This window comes from Pelophylax lessonae, assembly GCF_965119305.1.
Source record: "Pelophylax lessonae genome assembly, chromosome: 2".
Classification (NCBI taxonomy): Eukaryota; Metazoa; Chordata; class Amphibia; order Anura; family Ranidae; genus Pelophylax; species Pelophylax lessonae.
This window is the reverse complement of record NC_138769.1, coordinates 309,813,822-309,836,274: the sequence shown is the minus strand read 5'-3', so window position 1 is coordinate 309,836,274 and position 22,453 is coordinate 309,813,822. Positions and strand designations below refer to the sequence as shown.

Below are 22,453 nucleotides of genomic sequence, written 5' to 3'. Positions count from 1 at the left end.
CAAAGAGGCACACTAGTTAAAATCCCACGCTGTAAGCATCCCTCTGCTGGCTACACCTGTGCATTACACCCATTTAAAATCCTATGGGGCTGATAACTAGGTTGGGATATAGACTTTGATGGGTGCTGTCAGGAGAGGAAAACAAAGTCAAAAGGTATACAATCCCCCAAAGATGCGGGTGACGGATCTCCGTAAGAACAGGTCTGTGAGAGGGTGGAGGTGGGACAGTTTTGGTCAGGGCATAGCACTTGTTTAAGTGTTAGTGTCCTTATTAACAAGACAGAGTAAAATGTGCACTATCACTGGTCAAACAGATGTTTGTTTTTGTCCCTTCGTTTTGTCTCTAGATTGCATAGAAAACAAACTTTTTGAAGATATTGCCAAAGAAATTATGGTCTGTTCCCTCCCCAAAAAACAATAAATATAATATATCTGCATCATACGTAATGACAAAATTATTTCAAAACCAATATTTAGATACACTTTTTGATTGGGCAACTACTTGGTAAATTTTACTGTAATTAAATGTCAAATTATACACTTGGGGGGTAAAAACAAATCCTATAAACTAGGGCAGTGATGGCAAACCTTGGCACCCCAGATGTTTTGGAACTACATTTCCCATGATGCTCATGAACTCTGCAGTGTAGTTGAGCATCATGAGAAATGTAATTCCAAAACATCTGGGGTTCCAAGGTTCGCAATCACTGAACTAGGGTGTACTGTTTTTTTATTTTTTAAATGGATCTAAGACCCATGGTTTTTCACAAAATGATTACCAGCATTTGATGCCAATCTGCATCTTCTAGCAGGGATCTCCAAACTATGGCCCCTCCAGCTGTTGCGGAACTACACAACCCATGAGGCATTGTAAAACACTGACATTCAGACATGACTAGGCATGATGGGAATTGTAGTTCCTGAACAACTGGAGGGCAATAGTTTTGAGACCCCAAAACAAAATACTTCCTTGTAAGAAAAATAAATAAAACTAAAGGCTATATATAGGCTTAAGAGAACTATTATCTTGCCTTTATATAAAGCTTTAAAGACCTCATCTTGTTTGTGCAGTTAAGTTTTGGACATCGGATTTCCATTTTGGGTTGCAAAGCTTTTTTTCTAGTGTCTTTGAAGGATGGACATCTTCTCTTCAGCTCTGCCTTTTTTAAGGATAACCTATTTTTTGCGTGGCACAGCCATCCTCAGCCTGGATTTTGAAGTGCCTAGTCCAGACCCTGCTGGACTAGACATTGCGAGGAAAGCTTGGAAGTGGCGTTCTGGTACTGGATTCCATGTAGGGTGCTATCTAGACTCTGTTCTGATAAGTTAGCTGTGGAGGGCTTTCCAGAGCTGCTGGCATTGTCTCTGCATTAGCCCTGTCTCTGAAGACTTACTTGTGGGAGTAAGCTGGTTGGACCTCAATTACATAGATCGCTGGATGCCCATTTCCTGCCATGTAAGGGGCAAATATTGAGGGACTATCAGCTTCTGGGTGGAGTGTGGGCCGCACTCTTTTCTGAAATTCAACTTGGAAGAAGCATCTCCCCACTGCTGCTCCTACAGCAGAAGGTGTTATCGAAGGGTTACAAACTTGGGTTTTGATCTGCCCTAGGTTTCTTACCTCCAGCCTTTGGATGTCGCCATATAGATTAGCAGATCTCCATCGACTGCTATTGGGGTTTTCTGGGTCCAGGTGTCATTGCAACAGTTCCTATGGCAGAACCATTTCAGGGATTCTACTCCAGGCTGTTCACCGTTTCCAAACCCAACAGGGGCATCTACCATATCTTGGACCTCAGTGATCTGAATTTCATCATTCCAGCTCAGAAATTCTGCTTGGAACCCACTAGGTCTGTCACCTCCTCTCTTCACCAGGGAGAATTTCTGGCCTCTGTGGACATCGAGGACGCGTACCTACAGGTCCCTATTTTTTCAGCACACCAACGTTTCTAAGTCTTTACTGTGGGGCTTGTACACTACCAGTTTGTGGCCCAGCCCCTCATTCTCTCAACTGTATCTTAGGTTTATACTACAGTGCAGGCCCCAGTATAACCCTACTGCCCTCTTAAGTCATTCCTATTGCGGGATACTTACCTCCTGTTGAGGGAGCAGTTGGTGTGGTCTCCGTCAGACAGCGTGTGTTATTGTTCAATTTGGAAGGATCCTGAACCTTTAGAAATCCTTGCCAGAAAGCATCACTTGGGATATCTAGGTCTAGCCTTAGACACAACTCAGGCCAGAGTGTTTCTTCTACAGGAGAAACTATAGACTCTAATCTGAATTTTGAGCTCTTCAGTACAGATGTTGTCTAACACTCCACCTTTGTGTGAGAGACTTGGGCCTAAGTGTAGCCTTTGGGGTTGATTTAATTACTAGAAATTGCAAAATCTGGAGAAGCTCTGCATAGAAGCCAATCCACTTCCAGGTTATACTTGTCAAAGCTTAACTGAAGAAGCTGAAGTTAGAAGCTGATTGGCTACCATGCACAGCTGCACCAGATTTTGCACTCTCCAGTTTTAGTAAATCAACCCAATTGAGTCAGTCCTATTTTCTCTTTTTCTTTGCAGATCTCAACAACACAATATTCTGTCATTATGGGACAAGTCAACCAAGTCCATGGGCAGATCAGTTCATTTAGCACGTGAACCAGGTTTTGCCTGGTCTAGTGGCTCTGTAATCCGGCTCTGGAACAAGATGTTCTTCCCTCTAGTCTTCTGGAAGATCCTCATGGTATAGATGCCACTCTGTTGGGTTGGGGAGGAGTCCTGAGCACCCTTTTAGTTCAGAGGACTTGGTCTTTGGAGTAGTCTTATCTTCAATCGATATTCTAGAAATTCGGGCATTTGACTCACTGCAGGGTTAAACCATCGTGCTGGAAGGTCATCTGATCCCATAATTAAAACAACACCACAATGGTGGGGTAAATATACTATCGGAGGAACCAGAATTTTAAGTACAGCAAAAAAGGTAGATCAGACCTGTCTTGGGCAAAGCTTTACATTTCAGCGTTGTCGGCTGTGTACATCCCAGGTGTAAAAGTTGCAGGCAGATTTCCTCAGCTGACAGTGCCTAGACCCAGGGGAGTGATCTCTACACCCGGATCGGTGTTACAGGAAAGGGATGCCAGATGTGGACCTCCAGGGTCCACATCTGGGACAGGTGAAGATCATCTAGCGGAACAGTGGATGCTCTCGTGGTTGCATTGGATCAGTACACCCAGGTCAATGCCCTTGCTTCCCAGAAGCTTCTTCCTTCTATGTTTTTCAGGATTGAGTTGGGGGGCATTTCTGTGATCCTCATTGCGCCAGACTGTAGTACCATGCTTTTTAGAGTGAAACCTTTTTTTTTTCCAGAGAATTTACAGTAGTCTGTTGCCAACAAAGGAATTAACGATCCCCAAGCATGCAAAACATCAAAATTCCAAAATGTAGATAAATATTTGCGCATATCATTTAAATAAAATACATATTTTAAAATGGGATCTGAACCTTGCAGTCACTGAGTGCTGCAGTTTTACCTGCATTGGGATGATTTGTTATGTTGCAGGAATATTATGTTTTAGATCGTCAGATTATAGCCCGTACCAGCTAATGCATGGCCCTTATCGACTAATGCATTTTAAAGTGTATCGATGGTCAAAATGTAAAATCAAATATTAATTTCCTCATTGTATTCAAATTATTTCTAGCCTACTCCTATTAATCAGAATGATCTTGAAAATTGTAAACTTTGTAAAGATCCCCTCAAGTTTATTTCTGACATGGGTTTATGATTTCTGTGACCTGTATTTAATATGCTCTAGGAGTAGGCACTGTTGTGTCACACATTTCACAGAGCCTGTCTTGTGAACTACAGAGGTGCTGAGAGGAGGAGTTTCAGGAGGTGGAGTCAGTACTGGATTTACCGCTTGCAGGCAGCAAGGTACCATGGGATATCTAGTTCTTAGAAATCAAAAGTAAGCAGCAGAGAATAATTTACAAAGCATGCAGGGAAGTTGTGGAAATAGATGACCAGCAGACAGGGAGTATTCACAACTTGAAAGAGTTTTAAAGTAAGCTTATAATGGGTTGTCAAATATAACCATTGTTTATGTTGCTATTAGGTTACATTCACACCACCAATTTTGGCCGGTGGTTTGTCTACACAGCCAGTGGTTACCTGCAGTGATCGCTACTGAATGCACACAAAGTGTATCCCGCAGGGATCACTGCAGGTAATCGCTGACTGTGTGGAGAGCTGTGAATAGCTGCGGAATTCAGTCACCTGTCGTTATAGTGAACGAAGCTGGTGGCCACAGCTGGTACCAGAAGATTCCTGCCACTGCACTTTCATACCAGCGGTTTAGGCTGGTGAAATGTAACCTTACAATGCTGATGTTGTAGAGCACTGACATTTTTACACAATGTATTATAGTATGGACTTTTAATTGGTAATAAGGTGCTGGTCACTTGTATGGTACAGAAAGGGCTGGATGTGTTAAATGCACAAAATATAAATGGATATTTAATATTTATAAGCAATAACACTCTAGATTGCTGATCCACAAAGTATCTGGATTGCCTTCATCTGTATCAGCAGCAAGTTCAGTGTTCTGGTAATGCATTGATTTTTTTTTTCCTGTGTTTTGGTTAAACTTGATGCACCTATGTCTTTGTTTCAGGCCCCTTTCACACTTGTGCAACTTGTCATGCCACTTTGCAGTCCCAAACTGCAGGACAAGTCATACCCCATGATTTCCAATGAGTACCATTCATATCTGTGCGACTTCAAAGTAATCCCTGCATTACTTTGGTCTGGCTTTGATGCGACTTGAGGTCCATAGACCCCAAGATTACACAGGCATTGCTTCAAGTTGTGTGACTTTCAGGTCATACAAGTGTAAACTATGTAGCTATAGAAAAAAAAAAAAGTGTCTCATTTACAGTAAATTTTAGTTTTTCAAGGGAAACCGCTGTGTGGGAGAAATGGTTAAAATGTTGCAATCTTCCAATTTCAGGACGACTGTCAGATACTTTGTATAACATTGTTGCTTGGCCTGAACCATAGTGAAAATCCACTAGTGAAGGCAGCAGCTGCACGAGCTCTTGGCGTGTATATCCTGTTCCCTTGTCTTCGGCAGGTAGGAGAACTTTTTTTGGTTTATTTAAAGCATGAATTACTATATTATCTCTTTAACATCTTACTTAATAAAACTGACCAAAAATGCTAAACATCTGTGCTTTTTGCAGAATACCTGTCTTGCAAGGTTATTGGATATAAAAGGGGCCATGTTTTGCAATATCATTACTTGTGATGGAATGGCAAGCAGGCTTTGGATAGCTATTACAAAAGTTATTAGGGGTCAGGGTTTTCAAATAAAAATGCATTGTCAAAGGTATTCTGCTAATTGTATGGTCATTACTGTGAGTTTGCTTTTTTTATTATTGAACATTGATTTTATGGGTTTAGACTGCAAAAGTCCATCCACTAACCCTGAACAGGTTATCACTACTTAGAAATACTATTAGCTGTAGGTTGGTGATCACCCAAAGTTTAAGTGAGGTTCCTGTTGAGAAGAGCAGTAAAGGGTACCATTCAAAGCGGTGAAAAATAAAATTTAAAGCGTTAGTAACCCACTAAAAAAAAAAACCTGCAAGACAATAGCATAATGTGCTAGTACTTACCTTAGAACGAAGCCCCCGCCAGGTCACTGCTGAGGGGGCTGACATGTTCCCCCAGCGTTTCTTCCAGGTTCATGGGCTCCGGCGCTGTGAATGGTCGGAGCCGCGATGATCTCACTCCTGCACATTCGCACGGGAGCCCTCCATTCCAGCAAGGAGCGCTGAAGTTTCGGCACAATATGCTGCGCCGCTGATAGCGACTGCATGCAGGTTGAATAGCTCCCAAACTGTGCAGGTTTAGGAGATATTCATTTTACCTACAGTAAATGCTAAACGGGGGCATTGAGACAGACTGTGCAACAGATTTTCTTCAAGGTTAGCTTCCTTCAGCTGCTCTGAAGTAGCACTTTGACCGAATGAAACCTAAAGCTGATTATATACTAGTTGTATTTTGTTGAAAATATTTCGTTTTCAAAATGTTTTTGAATTTGGAATCCTAATGAAGTCATATCGGCATTTATTTTCGACCTTGGTGACCAATTCAAATAAGCAGGGTGGAAACTTTTTCTTGAACAAATGTTTGAGAAAGACCATTCAGTCCAAAATGGAATGTTAATAGCAATCCAAATTTTGCAGTAAAAAATCTTGAAATGTACTGAGAAATCTACTAATGTAAGGCTAGCTTAACCCTGACCATATCTTAATTGTGTGTATATTTAAAGTGGAATTCTGTTTCATCTCCAGTAATAAATCTGTTACAGAATTTGTTGCAGTTGGCTGCCGAAGAGTACAGGCACAGGATCACAAATAGAGGAAATAGTAACTCAGGCTGCCTCTCATTTATTCTATTGTGTCACAGATTTGCTTAATAAGCGTCCCTACCATCAGCTATTATTGCTGACCTGCTAGTTGTTCCTTCTGTCAAGGTGCTCCTCTAGCTTCAGTGATTGAGTCTAACCCAGAGCTTGCTCCAATTCAGAGCCAAAACTTGCACCAACGTCAAGCGAATAGCATTTTTTAAATCCTCCATGTTTCTTTCATCACAGATTTACATTTGTTAATTGAAAAACGTTATATAAAATTTCAGCTTTCCACTCTTTTGCCTAAAACAGTTAATTGATTTATGTAGCAACAGCATCTAACATGCAGCACAGGAAGTAGTAGGTAAGCAGTAGTTAGCCCTGGCCAGTTCAGTAATATCACTTCACACGTAGTTTTCTATAAAATGAATGCGCACGCAATCACCTCACAGTCCTTTACAGTTTTCCTTTAAACCAAGATTGCTTACTGTTCAAGGGTTGGGGGCAAAATTATTGATTTTTGTAAGTTTATACATTGTTTAAACTGATGCTTAATATTTTTTTTAGTAAGCATGCTTGTCTTTTGTATTCCAAACAAACAAAAGTATACGTGACAAAGGATTAATAAGACAAAAGAAACTGCACTACCAAAACACTTCTGTGTGGACAAACAGCCAGTATTTAACAAGCCTTTCACACCCTTAAACATAATAACGAATCAACAAAAAGTACAGTACTAACGAAAATGTGTAACATGTAACACAAAAAGTGTACCTACAAACTTCATAAACAAGAGTGAACCAGTCTTGCATTCGCTTAGGTGCAAAAGAAAACCTTTAAAGTTGTTAACGGCAATTCAAGTGGACCTCCCCCTCAAAGGGGGAAGCTCCTCTTATTTGCTTCCTCTCCCCCTCTGCTGCCACATTTGGCATCTTTCGGGGTCAAAACTAGGTACCTGCTCACACTTCCGGGTAAGATCGCCACAATCGTGCAGCGATCTACGAAATTTCCTGCCCCCCCCCCCCCCCCCACACTGCCTTCCTGGAGACACACAGGTCCCAGAAGACAGCGGGACCATTCAGAAAGTGCAGCGCAATTCGCGCATGCGCAGTAGGAATCAGGCTGCAAGGCTTCACTTCCTTTTTCTCTTAGTTAAGATGCCGGCGCCTGAACCTGAAGTCGATGGATTGATTGGCTTGGGTGCTAGCATTGCAGGATTCATGAACAGGAGCAAATTCAGCAGCTATATTTGTGGCTGCTAAATTTTTATTTTTTTATTTTTTATTTTTTTTAAAGGCCGTAACTCCTCTTAACACACACACTTCCAATGCTACCAATAGTGCACTCTTCGCCACCTTGTAACAACAAAATTCTCACCCTAAAATTTGACCTCCTATATTATAGGAGGTCTAACAACGCTTGATGAAAAGCAAGGGTTAACATCTTCCACAATGACTATTAGAGGTGATGTAGCATACTTGCAACAATGGGTTAACCATATGTCTCTACACAGCACAGGTCACACTCAACTAAAAGCATAAAACCATAGAAAAAAATAGCGCTCACTATTGAAATGTAATAAAGCGTCATATAGCACAGCTACACAGTACTCAGATGAGCAGTACGTATAGAGACTGCATCCAATAATGGATGAAAATGATTCACTTTCGTTTATGAAGTTTGTAGACACACATTTTTGTATTTTTAGATTGTTGTGTTTTCTTTACTGTTTTTTATATGGTTGAGCCAGATGGAATTGTGTCTTTTTTCAACCTGACTAATTATGTAACTATATGTAACATTTTGCCTATGACATTTTTCCCCCATTCACATTGATGCGATTTGACATGCAATTTGACAGGTCAAATCCCATGACATCGCAGCCTATTGCTGGAAATAGCACCGTCCCAATTGGTGTGACGCCCCACCGATTTTCCAAAAGTAGTTCCTGGACTACTTTTGGCGACTTCAGGGGCAACTTCAGTAGACATCTGTGCATGAACCTGCACAGAGGTCTTTCAAGTCACCCCCAAAGTCGGACTGAAATGCGGCTTTGAAATCGTGCAAGTACAGAGGAAGTGTTACAATTTCAAAGCCGCATTTAATGTGAACGAGGGCTTAGTGTTGCATGATCATACATTTCATTTCTGCTTTTTTTTTTTATTTAATTTTTACATATCAAAGCTCTGGGTAAACAAATAAAAAAAATAGAAGAGTATCCTTTTCAAACAGCTGTCTGAGCTATTTTAGGGGGACAGTTCTTTGCTCTGACTCATCCATCAAGTCCCCATCAAGTCCTGCCTGTAAAGTTTGCAGTATGAATCTCTGGAGAAATATCCAGTTTCTTACAATATGTAGTAGCTGGAAAGTGCTGTGAAAAACTGCAGTCTGCTGGTTAGAAAAAAAGACTAATTATTAGTTACATGCATTGTTTTATATTCACTTGACTTAACCAGACCGGAAGGATTTGCCCCCTTAATGACCAGGCCATTTTTTGTGATTCGGCACGGCATTATTTTAACGGAAAATTGCGCGGTCATTCAACACTGTACCAAAATAAAATTGATGTCCTTTATTCCCCATAAATAGAGCTTTCTTTTGGCGGTATTTTAATCATCTTTGCGTTTTTTTTTTATTTTTTGCGTTATAAACAAAAAAATAGTGACAATTCTGAAAACATGTAAAACAATAAATTATTACCCCTGGCCCCGCGCTGTGATGTATAAATAAGTGAAGATAAAATATTGAGTGAAAATAAAATAAATGAATCCTGAAGCTGCTGCTCACTAGGTAAAATACCAGAAGAAAACTAAAAACGTATATAGGCAGCGCTAACAGGTAAAAAATACATATAAGTGCTATATAAAAATCAATATACTATGACAAAAAATATTGCAATATAGAATAAAGTGCATTCATAATCACTGAATATAATATTAGTAAAGTGCAATAATAGGTTAAATCAAGTGTCCATAATATAACCATATAAAGTGCAAATTATGTGTTAAGGTGCAGTCCAAAAAAGGTTTCTTCCAAAGAAACTTAAGTGCCAGAAAGGTGATCAAATCCATAAAAGTGCCCAAGTGCTCTTCAGGAAAAGACCCCCAATGGGGATGCACTCACCAAATTTGGGATATAAAATGAGCCTTAAGCATACATGATGTTCCTTGGTCGGATAAAAGGATAAATGCAGCCACACAAGCACATAGGATATCCCTTGAACGGATGGATGGATAACGTGCAGCCTCTTATGAATGGCTCCTTAATGATTCATCTCCTCTCTCTCCCCAATAAAATGTTTCAGAAGAAAGGGAAGAAGCCGAACATAGTGAAGCCCGTAGGATTTTATTAAAAGCAAAATAAAGAATAGTACTCACAAAGGTATCGTTATAAGTCAGCATTGATCAGCATAATACCTCATGTCCCTTCACTTCCGTGTCGCTGCCGGCGTGCGTTCCACGGTGGTTAACAGGAAATGACGCTGTAATGCTCAGCTGCCCGGAAGTGCGTTGACGCGTTTCGCCCGCCTTAATGGGCGTTATCTCAGCGGGGAGCATTTGCAGGTGCCCCGCGGCAATCACAGCCGACGGTCCCGTGGATTGGCATCCCCGCTGCTTAGTGGGGGCGGCAGCGCGCCGCCGCCAGCACGCGCTTGCCCCCCAGCACCACTCCTGCGACTGACCTACCCCTATGTCGTTTCGCGCAGCCGAGTCAACCTGCCGCAGTAAAACTGCAGCGCAGTAAAACGGCAGTCGCCAAGTTGTTAAAAATGAATAAAATTTATTTTTTTTTTTTTTTTTAGTCCTGTGACTAGAATGCAGGGGTTGGGAAACTGCATGGTACGAGATAATGTACAAAAGTAGGGGGTTGGGTGTAGGCAAAATACTGAGTCAAGAGGTCTGGAGTATCCAACGTACAGAGTGCAGGGGTCAGGAGTATGCAATGTACCGAGTATAGGGGTCAGGTGTATGTAAGGTACAAAGTGCAGAGGTCAGGAATGAGTAAATATACAGACTGCGTAGGCTAGGAGTATATCATGTATAGACTGCAGGGGCCAGGATTATTTGACGAACAAATTGCAGGGTTTATTAACATAAGAGTCTAGGGGGGGTCAGGCATATGTTACATGTACACCTATTTACATGCTCCTGGCCTCTGCACACTCAATGTGTAGTTGTTAGAATTTACCCACAACACATAATGCATATGTAAAGTGCCCTGTGTTCATAATGCAACATTTAAGAGTACACCCCAGCACTTACTTGGTCTTATCCTCACGCAAAAATTTCCCATACTCCCCTCCCCCTAACTGCTTACTTGCCAATCTGCAAACCACAGCAAACATGTAAGGAGGCACCACTAAGAAAAAAACTTTCTGATCTAAAAAGCAGAGCAGTACCTAGTGCCTACCAGGCTTTATTTTTAGCTTTGCATCACATGACGCATCAGTCAAGGAGACTTCTTGGAAAGCTTCCCTTGGTTCTGTGTCTCTTTGCAGTGGGTTCTGTACATGCACATTACTGCACCCCTGCATACCTGATGTGACCTGACAATATGGCTATGCAGGGACCCCTGTGTAACAGTAATGTACAGTAAGTGTCATCCCCAGCATCATTCAGGAAACCTACTTGCCTGATGCTCCTGGGCCTAGCAATGCCCCTGTGTTCTGGTCTCTTCAGCTCATTTTCCCCCATTCAATCCCTCTTCAGTGACCTACACTATTAAGGTTTACAAAGCCTATATATAATCTCTATATATACATGTGTAAGCGTGTGCAATTTTGTTTACCATTATTTTTTTTTGATTTTTGGCTGCTTACCTTTTTAGGATGTTATGTTTGTAGCTGACTCCGCTAACGCTATTCTGATGTCCCTTAATGACAAGTCTCCAAATGTTCGGGCAAAGGCAGCCTGGTCTTTGGGTAACCTTACAGACACATTAATTGTTAACATGTAAGTATTCTTATCTTAAGGCATGCTAGAATGTAAAATAAAAGTCATCCTTATTCTATAATTAGACAATGACTTGTTCTTCATTTTTTCCCTCTATTTCAGGGAAATAATTGGACAAAGTTTTCAAGAGGAATTTTCTGATATGCTGCTTCTTGAAATGTTGAAGTCAGCAACCGAAGCTTCAAAGGACAAAGATAAGGTTAATACATTTGTATCTAATAAGTACTAATGCGTTGTTCATACAAATTAGATTGCAATAAATTTTCTAGCAGATAGACCAGCTGTAACACACCTTGTTTTCATCTGGCACGCAGGTAGGCATACTCCACTATCGTGACTGTATTGGGCATAATTTGCATATGTCTGTCTTTCTTTTTATTTTAGCTAAAATTTTGATTCCATATCCGCAGACTACTATATTGGGTTATTTGTGGGCACAAGTAATATTTTTATTATCCCATGTGAATATAGGTTTTCTCCGGGCTTGAGGATTTATTCCTATAGTGAGCCTGTGCCTTTGCTATGCAGGGCAAAGCAACAGGTTTACTATAAAGCCAGTTCTTACAGGAGCTTATACTTGCCTTTCTTCACTCCCTACCCACTCAATTTACAGCTAGGAGTGGGGAGACCTGTCTAAGCTTCAATTTTTAATTCTAGTTGTAGTGTACACAGGGCTGACTCTCTTCTCCCCTAATGTGATGGTCATCAAATGCCAAGCACAGCACTTCCTTTTAATAAATAAAAGGTTTACAACATTTAGCTGATTGACCTTTTGCAAGCATTATCCAGCTTTGTGATGTCAGAAAAAAAGATTGCTTTTATGGTACTGGACATCTCAATCCAAATACTAGCTTACGTTACTGGACAGAATACTGAAAAAAAAAAAAGAATTAAAAAATATGAAAAAAATGGTGAAAAAGGAACTGCCTTTCTTACAGAAATTGTAACACACCTATTAACATTTTACTGTTTTCTTCCAGGTTAAAAGTAATGCTGTACGTGCATTGGGCAATCTGCTGCATTTTTTGCAGCCATATCACATTCTGAAGCCCAGGTTTGCTGAAAGTATTGAGAGTGCGATCAGAGCCCTTATCTCTACAGTTCTTGGGGAGAGCACTATGAAAGTGAAGTGGAATGCTTGCTATGCATTGGGAAATGTCTTCAAAAACACAGCTCTTCCACTTGGTAAGGGTGTAATTACTGCGCTGTACTTGTAGAATTTCACATGTTCACATTAAGTTGACATTTGTACGCTACAACATGAGTGAAAGAAAATTACTAAGTCCTGGCGTCTTTTTGTTTTAAACCCCACTCTTCCCAGCACCGAGCCCTGACCATGACATTAAAGCCAGCCATAGATGATTCGAATCTCGGCTGACTCAGCAGGGACCGGACGAGATTTGAACCATGTATGGGCAGGCTGATTGTACCCAAGTTGATCGATCTATCAAGTTTGGTACAACCAGCCTGTCGAATTTTACATGTGATTATTGCTAGTGGCTAATATACCTGCTAGCAGTAATCCCTGTGTTCTGCTGGCGGGGACGGCTTCCCCCTTCAGGAGAACACAATGGCCCCATCAACACTGTGTTGATGGGGGTAATCAAGTGATTTTCTTTCTTGCAACCCTTGGTTGCAGGAAAAAAAATCAATCAGTCTATGGCCCGCTTTACAGGTCCTACTGCCAGTGAAAGTTTCTGGGACCGAACAGTTAAATGTTTTTCCCTGTATCCTGTCTGGACCTAGAAACACAGCTCACATCCATTTCTCTGTGCCCACCGTGTGTAGAAAAATGTTTTCCTTTTTAAATCCTTTCTAGCCTTCTTTCATTATTATTTTGCCAATGGTATGTACATTTTATTTTCAATGCTTCAAAAAGAAAGGTTTTCTCTATCGTTTATTGACAGACACAGCTTCATATCTTCTTGACCATTGAGTTATACTGCCCCCTACAGGAGTAGGACACTAGGCAGGAAAAAGCTTTACCATGCCTATGGGGCTGTCTCTGCAGGCATAACCCCACACACTCTGCTATAGCCCTCAGTTTGTTTCAGCCTAGTTAATGAGTAGGACTTAGTTCCCTGCTGGGACTTCCGTCTTAGCTGTCTATTTTTGGGAACCTTATTTATAATAATGTCTTTTAGTTAGAGTTCCTGGAGAACTACAAGCAATAGCTTGCTGGGTTTCAGACTGGATATTCTAGATTCTTAAGGTCTCCCAGCCTGGCCAGCGAGCGTGAGCAGGTTATAGTCCAGCACTAGGCCTTGTCACGCCAGAGCCTCGATGGACGGGGGCGAGCCTGCGAGTGGACCGTCTCGCCGGGACGCGGACGACCTGGGATGCCCTGAGTCGCAGAGTACCCCCTGGCTGTCAGCCTCCCCACCCCAAGTGGGAGGTGGTCTGTTCGAAATGGCGCCTGCCTGATATCGTGGTATGGCGCCATGACCCAGGTGCTTTTCATTTCCAGTGCCAGATCATTTCTATCTTCAGCAAGGAAGCTCCCTGTAGCTTCCAGACTGGTTTGGTGGTAATGTTTTTGGGGTCCCTGTAGGCATTCCTCACTCACACTGCTGCAGGCTGTCTTAGGCTGGGACTTGTAGTACCGATGGATTGCGTTTTTGCGACTTTTTTTTAAAGTGACCTTGCATTTATTATTTTCAATGCTAATAGAGTCCCAATTTCACCTACATACCCCCTCAGTGCAGCTGCGGGACCCTCTGGGTCGCAGCCCCTGTCTGCTTTTACAGCAGTTTTGGAAAGCCTGGTGTCCAAATGGATTAAGGTTTAAAAAATGCTGCTAGCCGAAAGCGCCCTTTACCTTCACCTCCCTCTGTGGTATCCTCAGATTCTGAGGCAGATATGGCCGCTGCGGACGCACCCCACCTTGGTGGATCTGTGTCATCGCATTCTGATGGTGAGGAGGACATGTCCTCATCAGGCGCCACACGGGAAAGAGCACTGGTGGAAGCACTTATAGTATGAGTGTGGGAAACATTAAAAATGGCAAATGAGTCTACAGCGTCCATGACGCAAGGTGTTTCCCTGTCTGGAGCTTTTGACAACATTGTTAATGAACATTGAGGGCGCATCAAACAGATGTAAGTGGTACCCAAGCGCTTTAAACGGCGTTACCCCTTCGCGGATGCGGTTTCTATAAGGTGGTTCATCCAGTTTTGTAGACTGAACCAGTCTACGATAGTTCCGGTGGAAGAATCCCCGGCTTTTACTGATCCTGTGGATAAACGGATTGAGTCTCTGTCCCGCCATGTACATGGATTAGCAGGCTCTAACTTTAAAACTGGTATTTGTGATCACATTGGTGTCACTGGCCATTACAGAATGGGTGAAGTTACTTAAATGGGACTTGGAAACGGAGGAGCTCTCTCCGGGTCTGTTTGAGCTAATAGACCAGATAGGTCAAGCTGTAGATTTGTGATGCTTCGCTGGATGCTGCTCCCCTGGTGGCCAGAGTGTCTGCGGTGGGGATTGCAATAGACGCATGGTGTGGTTAAAGAGCTGGTCTGTGGACCAGGCCACCAAAAAGGCTTTCTGTACCTTTAAAAAAAAAAAAAAAAAGGCTGTTTCTGGCCTTCCCTTTACAGGGGACAGGTTTTTTGGATCCTCTTGGATGAGCTGATAAAAGGCCTTATGGGTGGGAAGAGTACTCTTCTTCCACAATCATCCAAGAGCAAGGCGCCACGCACTAGACGGGGCCCTCTTTCGCAGGAGAAAGGGTACAAGACCTGCCGTCACAAGGGGTGATTGTGACGGTTCCCTCTCGGGAATGCTTTCAGGGGTTTTATTCAAACCGGTTTACTGTGCCCAGAAAGAAAGGCAAAGTGCATCCAGTTCTGAACCTCCAGGCTCTGAACCGCTTTGTGTCGGTACAGAAGTTTCGAATGGTAGTGGCGTGTCTACACCAAGGGGATTTTTTTTTGTCTCTATAGATATCAAGGACACATATCTACACATCCCTATCTATGCTGGACACCAGCATTTTCTTTGCTTCGCTGTAGGAGAGGAGCATTATCAATTTGTGGTGTTACCCTTTGGTCTCGCCTCCGTCCCCAGGTTTACCAAGGTGCTGGCATTACTGCGCCAACGGGGGATTTCGGTACAGGGATACCTGGACGATCTCCTATTGAGAGCAGACTCTCATTCAGCACTGTCAGGCAACTTGACGATCACGGTTAAAAAAATCTGCCGTGATACCTGCAAAACACTGGATTATCTAGGACTGACTCTGGATTCTGCTTTGGTGAGGGCCTTTCTTTCTCCAGGCAAGCTGCAGAAGTTGCAGGGGGCGATCCGTTTGCTGTTGCCTAACAATTGGTCCTCTCTGCGGACTTTCATGCGGGCCTTGGATCTGATGGTGTCAACCTTCGAGGCAGTTCTGTTTGCTCAGTTCCACACGAGACCCTTACAATGGGAGATTCTTGTCAAATGGACCAAAGATCCAAAGTCTTTGGACACTTTGATTCGGTTGAGTCACAACATGAAGACTGCTCTTCTATGGTGGCTTCGCTCGTTGGCACTACGCCAGGGCAAGTCCTTCCTTCTGTTGTATTGGACGGTGGTAACCACGGACACCAGCCTGTCAGGCTGGGGTGGAGTGCTGGAGAAGCTCTACGCCCAGGGGCCCTGGACGGTAGAAGAGTCAAAACTTCCAATAAATATCTTGGAGCTCAGGGCGATAAAGCTTTGCCTGAGACACTGGACAACTCATCTGCAAGATTGTCCAATCGAGATATAATCAGACAATGCCATGGCCGTGGCTTTCATCAATCATCAAGGGGGCACTAAAAGTGTCTTGGTAGTCAGGGAGGTGGCCGAGATCCTGGATTGGGTGGAAAAGTTTGTTCCAGCCCTCTCTGCTGTGCACATCCCAGGTGTGGAGAACTGGCAGGCGGACTACCTGAGTCATCAGGTGTTGGATCAGGGGGAGTTGTCCCTACACCCGGAGGGGTTTCATCTCTTGTGTGTCCGGTGGGGGACACCCGACGTCAACCAGTTTGTTCCCGACTTGACTTAAGAAGGTTCAGAGGTTCGTAGCCAGGTCTCAGAATCCTCTGGCCAACACCGCAGGCGTGTTGGTGGCTCCTTGGAGTCAGTATCGGCTGATTTATGTATTCCCTCCGCTCAAACTTCTACCGAGGCTTCTTCGTAGGTTGGACATGGAAAGGTCTGTCATTCCTGTCATTCTGCTGGCCCCAGACTGGCCTTGCCGGTCTTGGTACGCAGACCTGATGAGGTTGGTCAGTGATGTTCTCTGGAGACTCCCAGGGAAGATCTGCTGTCTCAAGGACCAATCTTCCATCCTGCTTTACAGTCGCTGGCTTTAACGGTGTGGCTGTTGAAAGCCAAGTATTGAAGGATAGAGGTCTTTCTGATTCAGTGATTCCTACCTTGCTGAAGGCCAGGAAGTCTACTTCTAGGAAGATCTATCATCGTTCCTTTGAAATCGTACATTGTGAATCTGAGAATGCACCCTCGCTTGTTCTCGGTGGCTAGGGTTTTGGCTTTTCTTCAAAAAGGTGTTGAACAGCAGTTGGCCTTGGGTACTATCAAAGGGCAAGTGTCGGCTTTGGATGTGTTTTTCCAACGCCCTTTAGCTACACATGCCCTGATTTGGACTTTTATTCAGGGGGTTCGACATATGGCTCACCCGAGGCGATCCCCGCTACCTTTTGTGGGATCTGAATTTGGTTCTTTCTGTTCTTCTTCAAAAACCTTAGTTTGAGAACATTAGGGAGATTCCTCTGCTTACCTTGTCTCAGAAGGTTGCCTTTTTGGTGGCTATTACTTCTGCCCGCAGAGTATCTGAGTTGGCCGCGTTGTCCTGCCGCTCACCCTATCTGGTGATCCACAGATATAAAGTGGTACTCCGACCTAATCAGTCTTTTTTCTTCCTAAGGTAGTTTCTGATTTACACTTGAAAGAAGACATTGTGCTGTCTTCACTTTGTCCTAAGCCCAAGCATTCAAAGAAAATTACATTGCATTCTTTGGATGTGGTGCGAGCAATTAGAGTCTACCTGGGGGCTACTGAGTCGTTCAGAAAATCAGATGCTCTATTTGTCCTTACCGAAGGACCTTGTAAAGGATTGGCTACGTCTGCTGCGACCATATCTACATGGATCAGACAGAGGGTAGTTCAGGCTTATTCGCTGAAGGGTCAGGCTCCTCCTTTCCCTGTGAAGGCGCACTCTACTGGGGCGCTGAGCGCTTCCTGGGCTTTTCGCCATCAGTGATGCAAGTTTGCAAGGCGGCGGCTAGGTCGTCAGTGCACACGTTCACAAAATTCTGCAAAGAAGATGTGTTGGCATCTTCGGATGCCTCTTTTGGCCTCAATGTTTTGCAGGCTGCTGTCTAAAAGAGAATTTTTTTCTCTTTGAGGGTGTATATTTTTTCTGGGTGAGCTCCAGTTGTTGCTGGTTGAGCTCCATGTTACCTGGTTGGCTACGTTTAGCCTTGGGAGATTACGTTCTTTTTTTTGCGTTGTATTTCCCACACCTCATGCAAATACTGCTTTGGGACGTCCCAATGATAAAGAAGATATGAAGCTGCGTCTGTCAATGAACGATGGACAAAACTAGATTTTTGACTTACCGTAAAATCCTTTCTCTGAAGTTCATTAACAGACGCAGCACTGGCCTCTCTATTTATGAGTGGAATGGGGGTGTGGTCTTCTAAAACACTGCTTGCAACAAAACTGAGGGTTATAGCAGAGTGTGTGGAGTTATGCTTGCAGAGACAGCCCCATAGGCATGGTAAAGCTCTTTCCTGCCTAGTGTCCTACTCCTGTTGGGGGTAGTATAACCCAATGATCAAGAAGATATGAAGCTGCGTCTGTCAATGAACCTCAGAGAAAATGATTTTACGGGTAGTCAAAAATCCATTTTTTTCATGCATTCAGCACTGCCATGCAAGGCTATGATTTAATGTACTCACTATAAAATCCTTTTCTTGGAGTCCTTTATGGGATACAAGAAATCCTAAACCTTCAGGTTATACTGCTGCCTACAGTAGGCCGGCCTGGTTTAAGCCCTCATCTTACCAGTACCACCAAACACTGTATTCAACTCCAGTGTGAAGTGAATGAAAGACGGGATTCAGCTCAAGTCTCTGTCCATTGGTTACACCCCCTCTGACATGTTTCACCCACATTGAGCTTAATCATAGAGGCTGGCTGAACAATGGTCAGAAGGATGGGGCTCGCTGCTATGCCACTAGGAGGGCGTTCGTCCGAATGACTGATCTGTCTTAGAGGGAGGACAGGACAGAGTTGTGATAACTATCAGAAGCGATTGGAACAGTTTTTATTGCGTGCACTAATGGCTTCCAGGTATGGGAGGAGCATACAGTGGCATGGACAGTTTTAAAATCCGGTTTGTTTAAAACTATGGAATAGTATTCATAGACTGCATAGAGTATTTTTTTAAAGGTGAATTAAAGCTTTAAGTAAAGCTTTTTAGTGAGAAGTAAGCTTTTAGTGAGTACACTACTCTGCATTCTCTAGTTACTTTCTTTGCAGTGGTTATTTTGGATAGATCCTGAGTACATTATCTGACATAACTACTCGTACAACTTTAAAGCCATACAAAAATGTGAAAATCCATGAAATAAATGAAGTAAGCTTCATAATGAGTTAATAGGAGTAATGAATCAAGGTTTTCCTGTAAGGTGTTTCATTTTTGTACTTAAGTGGTAATACACTGATTAAAAAGTGTTCCTTAATTTTTTTGAGCAGAGTATAGCATCAAGTCAATTAAACCCCTGGGATATTGATCTGGTCAGTTAAGTAGCAGGGGGGGTTAATCAGTTTCAGCTGCTTTCGTGTTAATGAAATTAACAGATGCAGTAGATGGGCAGTTTTTCACTAGTTTTGTATTTGGCTAGGGTCAGTGTCACTACTGGTAGCATGAGGCGATACCTGGACCCTATAGAGGTTGCACAGGCAGTCCAATTCCTCCAGGATGGCACATCAATATGTGCCATTGCCAGAAGGTTTGCTGTGTCTCCGAGCACAGTCTCAAGAGCATGAGGAAGTTTCCAGGAAAGCTGGACAGGGTCGTAGAAGGTCCTTAACCCATTAGCAAGACCGGTATGTGCTCCTTTGTGCAAGGAGGAACAGGATGAGCACTACCAGGGCTCTACAAAATGACCTCCAGCAGGCCACTAATGTGAATGCCTCTAACTAAATCAGAAACTGACTTCATGAGGGTGGCCTGAGGGCCCAACATCCTCCAGTGGGCCTTGTGCTCACTACCTGGCACTGTGGAGCTTGATTGGCATTTGCTATTGAGCACCAGAATTGGCAGGTCCGCCACTGGCACCCTGAGCTTTTCTCAGATGAGAGCAGGTTCACCCTGAGCACATGTGACCGACATAAAAGGGTCTGTGGAAGCCATGGAGAATATTATGCTGCCTGTAACATTGTTCAGCATGACTGGTTTGGTAGTGGGTCTGGGGAGGCATATCCATGGAGGGACGCACAGACCTCTACATGCTAGTCAATGGCACCCTGACTGCCATTAGGTATTGGGATGAGATCCTTGGACCCATTGTGTCAGACCCTATGCTTGTGAAGTGAAGACACCATCTGTCGTTTCATTAGGAGCATGCCCCAATGTTGTCAGCCATACAAACTGAGCACCATTTTGAGTTGCTGCAATGAAATTTCAGCAAATTGGTTTAGCCTGCTGTATCATTTTTTCACTTTGATTTTCGGGGTGTCTTAAACCACTTCAATACAGGGCCCTTTCACCCCCTTCCTGCTCAGGCCGATTTTCAGCTTTCAGCGCTGTCACACTTTGACAATTGCGCGGTCATGCTCCGCTGTACCCCATATGAATTTCTTTTTTTTTCACACAAATAGAGCTTTCTTTTGGTGGTATTTAATCATCGCTGGGTTTTTTATTTACTACAAAAAGAAAATTTTGTAAAAAAAAAGTTTTTCTTATTCTCTGTGAGTTAAATTTGAAAATAAGTAATTTTTCTCCTTCACTGATGTGTGCTTATGAGGCGGCACTGATGGGCTGCACTGATGAGGAGGTACTAATATGCCGCACTGACGGGCGGAACTGTGGGCACTGGTTGGGGGGGGACTTATGGGCACTTTTTTTTTTTTTTTACTTTACAATAATCAGGGCACTGATGATCAGTGCCCTGATTACCTGTCCTAGGCTCCCCTTTGAGGAGCCGCTGATCGGCTCTCCTCGCCACACACTCTGACAGTGTGAGGCGAGGAGAGCCGATAAACGCACTTCCTCAATTACATGTGACCGGCTGTGATTGGACACAGCCGATCACATGGATAAAGAGCCATGTCATTGGCTCTTTACCAAGATCGGGGTCCGACCGTGTCCTAGCAACACGGCACAGCCATGATCGCTGCACTGTGCGCCCCTGCGAGAAGCCGTTCTGGTATGACGGCGTCCCAGAAAGAGAGCCACACCGCTCCGCCGTCATTTGACGGTGGGCGGCAAGTGGGTAAATTCAGTCCTCTGTAGGTTCATTTTTATTTCCATCATTTTTTTTTCAATCAAACGATGTGGCATCCTTTCGTTGTGAACATGTTACCCAGTCCAAATCCGTATAGCTATCCAGCATATTTTTCCCCATTGAGATCTGATGTGCTTTCAAAGTGTTCCTTTTTTCGAGCAGTGTATATCATGAGATTCTGTAATTGACCTAAATTTCTTTTTTAGGTAAAGCTGTGTGGACTGCAGATGCCTATCATGCACTCACTACTGCTGTGAAATCATGCAAGAATTTTAAAGTACGGATTAAATCTGCAACAGCTCTTTCAACACCTTGCAGAAGAGAACAATATGGAACTATTGAACAATATAGCGAAATCTGGAATTCCTTAGTGACAGCCCTGGAAAAAAGTGAAGAGACGGAAGATTTTCTAGAATTTAAATACTGTGCTAGCCTTCGTGCACAAATATGCCACGCTTTGATACACATGCTTTGCATGGCAAGCCTAGGAGATCTGCCATGCATTAGAAAGACTGTACAGCAGAAAGGAAGCGTGATCAGGCATTACCTATTACAATATGTAAAATCAGGAGTAGCTGAGAACGAAACAAACACTGACAGGGAAAATGTAATTCAGAGAGCAACCGATCATATACGCAGTATACAAGAGGACCCATTAGGTAGAAAGGTTATTGCCGAGGTTGATTTCCTTGAAGACCTATTATTAAGTTGTGAAAGAGAAATAAAAGCTTAAATTGTCTTGCGTAGGAAAAAATCACAAATTCAAAGCAACAAGTTTGTAATAATATAAGACACCCCTTCCCCACAAGCATATACCTGCCTTTCTTTCCCTCTTATTCCTCTCTGATCAACTATGGAGAGAGTGAAGGTAATCCATATGAAGGCTAGGAGTCAAAGCTCATACAGAAATATTGATTTCCTGTTTGACAGTATCCATTAGCCAAGCACCCTTATATACGCAGTGAGTCACATCCTCCATACCCAATATTTCCTTCATCTCCCAGTACTGACTGTAACAAGGGAGTGAACAAAAAAAGGTAAGCATGCGCTGCTTTCAAGGGAGGATTAAAGTAACTGTGGGGGTTATTTACTAAAACTGGGAAGTGCAAAATCTGATGCAGCTCTGAATAGAAGCCAATCAGCTAACAGATTTTTGATTTTTTTTTTTTGGTCAAAGCCTAATTGAACAAGCTGAAATTACCATGCACAGCTGCACCAGATTTTGCACTCTCCAGTTTTAGTAAATCAACCCCACTGTTGCTCAGGCTTGCTTTACCCAAGGCATCAATAACACTTTTATACGTAAAATGGATTAAGCCATAGTAATCCTATTAGGTTATTTCTGATCATAACAAAAAGTATAATGAAAGCTATCTGAGATGATTTGTTGCACGTTGCCAAGTGATGTATTTGATAGCGCAAATAGCAATATGCACTACTAACCTGCAGCAATTGCCTGTCATTGTTCTGATTTGACTAAGGCAAGCATTAGATGCAGTGAATTGAATAAAAAAAACATTTAAATTTCCTATAAACACACTCTGTATTGATAGGGAAACCCCTCCAGCAGAGCTATTGTATTTTGACACGGGAGAGTT

At 43.0% G+C, this 22,453-nt stretch overlaps 1 protein-coding gene across 1 annotated transcript in view; it reads left to right on the top strand.

Annotated features, from left to right (window-relative positions):
* HEATR6 (HEAT repeat containing 6) overlaps nt 1-21,588 on the top strand; it is a gene marked incomplete at its 3' end in the record, with an annotated part of 131,737 nt that extends 110,149 nt beyond the window's left edge. Inside the window, exons 16-20 of the mRNA XM_082246145.1 lie at nt 4,997-5,119; nt 11,228-11,352; nt 11,455-11,551; nt 12,333-12,537; nt 21,062-21,588. Coding sequence (XP_082102271.1) covers nt 4,997-5,119; nt 11,228-11,352; nt 11,455-11,551; nt 12,333-12,537; nt 21,062-21,588 — 1,077 coding nt within the window. The remainder of the gene's footprint in view (nt 1-4,996; nt 5,120-11,227; nt 11,353-11,454; nt 11,552-12,332; nt 12,538-21,061) is intronic.
* Between the last annotated feature and the right edge of the window lie 865 nt (nt 21,589-22,453).